General features: G+C 40.2%; 1 protein-coding gene across 1 annotated transcript in view; it reads left to right on the forward strand.

Annotated features, from left to right (window-relative positions):
* Positions 1-6,625, forward strand: part of LOC307255838 (contactin-associated protein-like 4) — a gene marked incomplete at both ends in the record, with an annotated part of 119,235 nt that extends 112,610 nt beyond the window's left edge. The window contains 3 exons of the mRNA XM_080034639.1: positions 3,015-3,233; positions 4,337-4,408; positions 6,429-6,625. Of these exons, the coding sequence (XP_079890765.1) occupies positions 3,015-3,233; positions 4,337-4,408; positions 6,429-6,625 (488 nt within the window). The remainder of the gene's footprint in view (positions 1-3,014; positions 3,234-4,336; positions 4,409-6,428) is intronic.
* Positions 6,626-9,173: the final 2,548 nt, after the last annotated feature.

Raw genomic sequence — 9,173 nt, forward strand, 5'->3', positions numbered from 1 at the left:
CACACACACACACACACACATCATTGGGAGCAAGGCCCTTTTTAATCAGACAGCACTCACATTTACATTCATTTGAATAACAGCTCGGAGACATTTGGGACCCATCCGACATATACAACTTAGTGATACATATAGAGGAATACATACTGTTAATGGGTCTTCAGCGGTTTGCACCAAAATGGAAATATTATTCTAGATAACTGAAGTATTTTGAGGCTATTTAACGTGGTGGCTTAAGTGTGTGTGGCTATTAGTCTTATTCAATGGCGAAAGCAAACATTTAAAGGTACAGTGTGTTATTTTTGAGTGTTTTGGCTTCACCTAGTGGAGAGATTCTATATTGCAACGCTTGCTAACAAATTTACAGAAGCTACAGTGGCCTTCAAGGATAAAAGCTAGTAATAAAATATTGCATCATCCACCACCACTGCCTCAAGTCTTTCCACAATATCAAGCAATGAGGTGAAGATGTATTTAGTTATTTATTCTATAGTACTTCTTCTTCTTGGTCTTCCAACAGGACATTTGGCAGGCATTTCCCCAGGTCGCCCACTATATATAAAAACGCGTTAGGCCGTTAAGTTTGTCCGTTCTGTGATCGGTGTCCAACATCTGTGTGTGTGTGTGTGTGTGTGTGTGTGTGTGTGTGTGTGTGTGTGTGTGTGTGTGTGTGTGTGTTGTGTATGTTGGTGGTGCAACATGGCGGCCTCAGTGCCCTGCTCCTATGTAGATACAAAAAGGCTCATTCTAATGTAAAAAAATATACATATATTTTCAAGCGATATACTTATAATTATTATATTCCATTTCAACCAAGTCTGTTCTGAAAAACGTCCGTTCCCATTACACAATATTGTAGTTAATGATCCACTTGTTACAAATGCTTTGTCGTGAAACGTTCATTGTTAATTGGTGCTCCTTAGTGCAGCTACTATTTCACAGCTTTGTTCAAATTCTCCCTGGAGAAATATTAAAAATGACTTAATAACATTGTTTACAAGTTGTTTTGTTTTTTTTATAATCTAATTAAATCAAGTAATTTGTCAGTGTTAATGTTTTTAAAGTGGGTGAAAATGAGATAAATCAGACAGTGACGCTAACCCAGATAACAAGCTCATTATAAAACACTCTGTTGTTTCCGACCTTTGTGCGAAAAGCTTTCTCCAATTACTCTGGACCTTTCAAGTTGTCAAAACATTTCTAGCCGAGCTTGACGCATAATTGATTAGTTGTGGTGAATGTCACGTGTAGCACCTTTTCAGTGTCCATCGTAACCAGGAGAGAAACCAGTTAAAAAGCTTCTTCATAATTGTTTAAGTCCCTGTAAACTTAAATCTACAAAATCTTTTTAATAAACTATGTAATTTAGGGAGTTAGTTGCATGATAGTAAAGCATCTAAAAAGAGTTATAGGCTTATTTATCAATCCAAATTAAAGATATTGTCATATAAGTTTGACAAACTTTACAGATAATGAGTTTAGATGAGGCGGGCTATGCTCTGGTTCTTATGACACAGTAAGTATTTTGAACCAATCACAGCAGTTCTCTGCCCCGAACGTTCTATAAAAACAATGACTGTTGCCAAGGAGACCATTTAACACAACCACGCCCACACGGTCCCGTCAAACAGTCTAGAGTCTTGAGACAATGAAAAATCTCTTTCTTTTAACTAAGTTTTACAATATTTCTGAACACTTGTTTTCGATCAGATTTTTTGTAAAAGATTATTGAGGCTTCCAACTTTGATATCATACAGTATATGTTGTACTATTTTAGAACAGGTTTTTCCACACTGGGTCGACTACTGACTGTCGCCAGAGAATGGAGTCTGCCGATTCAGGCAGCTCCATTCTCCCCGACGCGGTCAAAAAAGTGCAAAGAACACACCGAGCCGGCTACCGACTTGCCGACTTGACATTAAGTAGGCTGTTATCATATCTTATATATAGGTTCCTAAATCATGTTTGACAAAAGTGAAACTAATATCTGCTCCGCTGCCGTGGCAGAGCAGAGACGGACGAGCCCTCCACCAATCAGATTGCTCCGGCTGAAAGACTGGTCGACGCCGATTGAACATGAAGGCAGACGTACTACAACGGCCAACTTCACCGAACACTCCAAACAGATTCGTGTCCCCGCCCCCCTCCAGCCTCTCCAACTATGTCCGACACCCGATTATCAGCCCGGTGTGTCTGCGCCTTAAGGCTGTAGAAATAAAACCCTGACCCTGTGGTTGGGTTGAAACATTTATTTCACTGCTCTCCTGTGTGTAGCCACCGGACAGGGACAGCTAACAGCGTCAGGGTGAGACAGTAATTGGTTCATGTCATGACTTATTCATGTTTGTCTGTTGAGAGGCTGCATCAGAGAAGGCCTGAGATATAAGCTGTTAATAACACCAGGGGCTCAGAGGCTGCAGCCTGTGGGCAACACAGTAGACACACACACACAGACACACACACACACACACACACACACACACACACACACACACACACAGACAGACACACACACAGACACACAGTTCTTGCCTCCACGTCGTCCATTAATTCCTGATAACTGGACACCTCGTCGGGCATTAACCCTTACTTGTATCATACACAGGTCTCTCTTGAAAAATACATCTCGATCTCAACTACTTGTTTAAATAAAAGATTATATATATACAGCTCTGGAAAAAATTGATAGACCACTCCAGATGTTCAGTGTCTCTCTTTTCACTATTTATAGGCATATGTTTGAGTAGAATGAACATTTTGGTTTCATAATATAAACTACTGACAACATTTCTACCAAATTCCAATACATTTTTTGTCATCAAGAGCATTTTCAATAAGTTATGTAGAGATGAAGATTTAAGAAAAATACAGATTGGTCTCTTAATTTTTTTCCCGAGCTGTCTATCTATTAGAAAATTCACCCCATAGTTAGTCAAATCTTTGTTTTTTGATAAATAAAAGATTACATATATATACTGTATAATCATTTATCTCTGTCTCTGTCATTCCTCCAGATTCTGATGACCTGGACCCGGCCCTGTCCCGTGTGGCGTCTCTGGGTTTCTCTGGCTGTCTGTCGGTGGTTGTGTTTAACGGGCTGAGCCCTCTGAAAGCTGCTCTGCTGCAGCCTCACACCAGCCCCGTCACCATCAGCGGACCGCTGCTCCACTCACACTGCGGCGCCGCGGCTTCAGCCAATCCCTACGCAGCAGAGAACACACACCACCTGGCAGGTAATAGGGGAGAGGGGTTTAACATTGATATGTAACATTAAACTCCTGGCAGGTAAGAGGGGGGGAGGGGTTTATTAGGTTAAGTTGAAGGACGTGTTCATATGTTTTTAATTGTCTGATTTATTTAGCGACATCTATTGGTGAGATTCTAGAGTGCACTTTCAGGGAATTTACAGAAGTTAAGATGCAGACAACACATACCACCTGGCAGGTAACAGGGAGGGGGTGGGGGCAGAGTTTGAAGGTTAAAGGTACAGTCCCTGCGTTCCGAATCGCATACTATCTACTAGCTGTATGTATTAGCTTGTTTTTATATAGCCTGTTATGAAGTGTAATTTTAGCATTATAGTGTCAATTGTGGTGTACTTTGTTTGTGTGTGTGTGTGGCCTTGTGCAAATTCTGCAACTTCTTTTCTGCTGCCTGTCTTGGCCAGGACTCCCTGTGAGAAGAGTTACTGTAACTCAATGGGACCTTCCTGGTGAAATAAAGGTTAAATAAAATAAATAAAAAAAAAAAATTTAGTATGGTAGAAAAAAAGATGTAGTATGTCCTGATTCTTGTGGCCAGATTAAGGATGATTAGAAAGACCCGGATGTCTATCACAATTTTTTCAGCGCACAAACGGTACGTACCAGTAGTGGATCGTGAGGAGATATGCACTGATTTGGGGGGGGGGGAAAAGGATTTTGACAACAGGCGTTTTCTCCAGGATCCCTGACTCCACCTTTAATGATACTATGACGCTGTAGCCTACACAGTATATTTTGTTTAGACTATTTTCTGTTCATGTCTTGATTTTTTTCATGTTTTCTCAAGTCCACAAAAAAATTCTCCCAACAACTTATTTTCTAATTATTTCTGCCCTGTGGTTCTAATATCGTCCTGCCTTTGATTTGATTCTTCTTCTACTTTTCTCTTTCTGAACTGTGTGTGTGTGTGTGTGTGTGTGTGTGTGTGTGTGTGTGTGTGTGTGTGCGTGTGTGTGTGTGTGTGTGTGTGTGTGTGTGTGTGTGTGTGTGTGTGTGTGTGTGTGTGTGTGTGTGTGTGTGTGTGTGTGTGTGTGTGTGTGTGTGTGTGTGTGCGTGTGTGTGTGTGTGTGTAGATCAGTCCGGTTCGTTGGGCTCAGGTCAACCTTTGGTCAATGCCATCAGGACCGACTCGGCGCTGATTGGAGGTACTTTACTATTTCACCTTGTTCCACAGTGTGTGTGTGTGTGTGTGTGTGTGTGTGTGCGCGTGCGTGCGTGCGTGCGTGCGTGTGTGTGTGTGTGTGTGTGTGTGTGGGTGTGTACTAAATCTATTTAACCGTCAAAAGTCCGACATTGCTACGCTCAATACTCTATTGATGATGAGTCATATACTGCTGTTAAAGGCACTGAACCTGATATGACCAAAGAATTTTTTTTGCAGATTTTTCTTTCTTTTTCCTGTATTCTTGTAGATATACAGCTCAGGAAATAATGATGAGACCAGTCTGGATTTTTCTTAAATCTTCAACTCTACATAACTTAGTGGAAATGCTCTTTAATGACAAAAGATTTATTGGAATTTGGTAGAAATGTTGTCAGTAGTTTATATTTTAAAACCAAAATTTTTATTCTACTCAAACATACGGATAAAAAAGTTTTTAAAAAAAGGTAAAAATTAATTTAATTAATTGGAAAGTGTCTATTATATTAAATCTCCGTGACTCTGTGTATCGGTGTCTAAAGGAAAAGCCGAACTCATTAAAGCTTGGCTGAAATGGACTTGCTGATTGGAGAAACTTTCACACTCTCTTCAAATGAAAAAACCTAATTTAATACAGTGCGAAATTGATTTCAGCTGTATTTTTAATTTTTTTGCGGGAATTCCAATTAGGGGAAACTTTTCTCCGGGTGAAATGGGAGGAACAGAAGAGTCAAGCTGAGTCCTAAAATGTGTAACATTTTTGCTCATTGTGTCTGTGTGTAGAAGTCAGATTAGCAACGTATGCACATACCCAGGGGAAGTAGGGATGAGCAGAAATCAAGGTTGCGTTCCGAATCGCATACTTTCTACTATATAGTATGTAGAAAAAAGATTTAGTATGTCCCGATTCTTGTGGCCAGATTTAGGATGGTTGGAAGTACCCGGATTTCATACTTTATGCGGCCAAGATTGTTAGTGTTGAAAACTGCATCCTATTTGGGCAATTCTGACCCACAATCCAGTGCGCACGTGAAGTGACGTCACATCGACGAAGCCTCCATATGAAAACAAACGGGGATGTGACGGAAATAAAAGCAAGAGGCAAGATCAAGGCGCAATGTTATGATGAAATAAGAGAGTAAAAATATGTCCCAATAGTATGCCTACTGCATCCTAACTAGATTATTTTTATCGTCGGATGTAGTATGTAGAATAGAAAAAAGACAGACGGAGTATGCGATTCGGAACGCAACCCATATCTCAACTTCATAGTAGTTTCACAAAGCTTCACTGTTGCATAATGTGATGGATTTACTTTATAGGAAATATGTGAATGTCAGTCAGCGAGCAACAAGACATTCCAGGATTTGTGTTCATTAAATGAAGAGTTGAATATTACTTCTGTAAAATAAAATCTGAAGTCATTTTTATTCATGGCTTTTGTTTAAGCCATGGACTGTCTCATTAAAAACCTCATTCATTTAAAGTATTATGGTTAAAGATTGGAAAATGGTTCTCTGTTAAGTGTGTATGTGAAACTATGTAAAAGTTTTCAACGGCTATTTTAAGTTATATTTTTAATGTAATTATGTAGGTGATGATCAATTAAATGACGTATATAACTTATATACGTCATTTAAATTAAACTCGATCTTCCATTAATGTTGTAATCGGTCGAAATTATTCTAACTAACCAGTTTGTGACCATAGCAACTGTAAACATACAGTAGCAGTGAGAGCTAAAGGCTCATGGGTATGATCATTTTTAGGTAAAAATTGCCCTAGGGTGCATAGGGGGCGTAGTGGATAGAGCACGTACCATATTGGCTCCCGGCCTTCGTTGCAGTGGTCGCGGGTTCAAATCCGACCCGTGGACCTTTACTGCAGGTCATCCCCCCTCTCTCTCTGTCTCCCCATTTCAACTCTGTACTATCTAATAAAGCATAAAAATGCCAAAAAATAATCTTAAAAAAATTGCCCCTAAATGTGAATATGATATACTAAATGTCCTTTTTTCCTTTCAGGTGTGATCGCCGTGGTGATCTTTGTGCTTGTGATTGTCATGGCGATAACTGGCAGGTTCCTGTACCGGAGGAAAGAGACGTATCGTAACCAGGAAGTGAAGGAAGTCAAACAAGAGGACACACAAGACTTCCACTTCAACAGCCAGGCCGACGCCCACAGTGTCTCCTGTGAAAACCCCAAGGAGTATTTCATCTAACTGGAGGCCTGGTGAACTGGTTGGGTGTTTTCTTTTTTTTAAGATAATTTTTTTGGGCATTTTTGCTTATATTAGACAGTTTTTTGGAGATACGATGAGTTGAAATGAGGCGGAGAGGGGAATAACATGCAGAGAACGACCACGGGCCAGATTCTAACCCATGGTCTGTTGTGACGAGGACTGAGCCTCTATGGGGGGGGGGGGGGGGGGCTTACCACTACACTACAAGCACCCCCTAAAACTGGAGGACTTTTGAAACTAGTTTTTGGAGCAGATGTGGGTGTGTCCAACCAGACCTCAAGACATTGCACTGAGAGCCAATCAGAAACCTTGATGGAATGATGTGGATCTATAGCATATGAGGAACAGTCCGCACAGTTTTTTGTCTTTTACTGTATATAATGTATATATATATATGCTGAAACACACAGACAACAGTGCTGGACTGTTAAATGTGTTGACATCCTTGTTTCAAATACTGTAAAAATTCGAAAATATCTGTCAATTTTGATGTTATGTCTCCAGCAAACACACCAACTATTGTCACTGTCGTATTGAGAAAACACTTTTAAGGGGAATTCAGATTTTTTTTTTTTTTTTTTTATGGGTTTAAATTGGTTAGAATCTTCAAACACAAGTTCATTCTAGAATAGAACACAGCGTTGGAACCGTGGAGTCATTTGGCAGATGCACTTTTTCTCAGAGGATAATGAATGGATGGTTTAATTAGGTGGAAGTGGAAATGTTCGACTAAGTAATTATGCCCCTTAAGGAAGAGTGCTTATTTTAGAGTGTGTGTGATTCTGTGTGTCTGTGTGTGTGTGTGTGTGTGTGTGTGTGTGTGTGTGTGTGTGTGTGTGTGTGTGTGTGTGTGTGTGTGTGTGTGCGTGCGTGCCTGTGTGCGTGTGTGTGTGAAGTGCGTGTTTGTGTGTGTGTGTGTGTGTGTGTGAAGTGCTTTTGGCGGACTAACAGTGTGCACTCTTTAGGGGCTGTTGAGCCTCAAAAGCCCCATTTAATCTGGAGAGTTTGAGTTTGTTCACTTAAAGGATTCATCCGATCCCTCGCAGACCGTTTATGGCGCTTTTCCATTAGATCGTACCGACTTCTACTCTAGGGGAGAGCGGGGCACATTGAAGCACTTTAGTAATTAAGCTTATTTGTTTTTTTAAATTAGCTGGGTTTTTTAACTATTTTTGCATAACATACATACATGTCTGTTTGCTACAAATAGACACCAAGCATAGATTTTTTAGCATCTACCAAATTCTTAGTTTTTCTAGATGTAGCCGGTGTGAAAGTGGCTGTTTGACCATCTAGTCGCCACATTAACTAAACACTTTCCTCAGTGATTTTCTTTATGCAACATTGTGCTAGGCAACCACTGAATTTTTTTTATTTACAAGTGGCATCATCAAAGTGAACATTCAGTCTTATTCACTCTTAACACGCACATTGACATGAGCACCAAGCACACGTGTACCGTTTGAGAAATGGTACACTTTGGTCTGACAGCTATATACAGGTCCAGAATCTTGGAGACTTGTTATGCAGTACTAAATAATTCTACACTTTATTTTCATGTTTACTCCTTTCCTTTCTTTTTCTTTCTTTCTTTCTTTCTTTCTTTCTTTCTTTCTTTCTTTCTTTCTTTCTTTCTTTCTTTCTTTCTTTCTTTCTGTCTGTCTGTCTGTCTGTCTGTCTGTCTGTCTGTCTGTCTGTCTGTCTGTGTCTTTCTTTCTTTCTTTCTTTCTTTCTGTCTGTCTGTCTGTCTGTCTGTCTGTCTGTCTGTCTGTCTGTGTCTTTCTTTCTTTCTTTCTTTCTTTCTTTCTTTCTTTCTTTCTTTCGCTTCCTCTTGTTATTCTCTCCATCGGAACATGGAGAGCACAACACACAAAAATCAAAGGAACCAAAATACATCCTTGCACATTGAACATGTTCTAGTTTCCTAGAGTTTGCCAGCGTTTCACAAAAGGCTTGTACAGGTTGTTCAGTTTGTTTCAATAAAAGTTTTCTCTTTGCTGCTGCATGTCTCCTGCTCCCTGCGCTCTCTCTACGTGTCTCTGAAGAGTTAAGCTTTTAACACTGACAGCGGCACAGGCGCTAAAACACTGTCTGTCTGTCACCTCATACACTGCACGCTGGGGAGTGTGTGTGAGTGTGTGTGTGTGTTTGTGTGTTTGTGCGTGCGTGGGTCTGTGTGTGTGCATGTGTGTGTGTGTGTGTGAGTGTGTGTGTGTGTGCGTGTGCGTCTGTCTGTGTGTGTATAAATGCTAGTCTGCTTCGGTGTGACTTGTGGTGTGGATTGTGAGTCAAACAGACATGGGTGCAATGAAAACAGCCCGATAATAAAGCTATAGCATATAAATGGATGTCGGTTACCTTCCAGCCAGTCCCAAAACTAGTTGACACAAAGTTGATTAAGCCTATATCATCATGCAACAATGTCAAAAATGACAAAAGGGACATTGCTCAAATCCATGTTTGTATAATATTTTTTCTTACAGCCAAGACATTGTATGTATTGTTGTATATTGCCACATTACTGGTT

Source organism: Ammodytes marinus, assembly GCF_949987685.1.
Source record: "Ammodytes marinus genome assembly, chromosome: 9".
Classification (NCBI taxonomy): domain Eukaryota; kingdom Metazoa; phylum Chordata; class Actinopteri; order Uranoscopiformes; family Ammodytidae; genus Ammodytes; species Ammodytes marinus.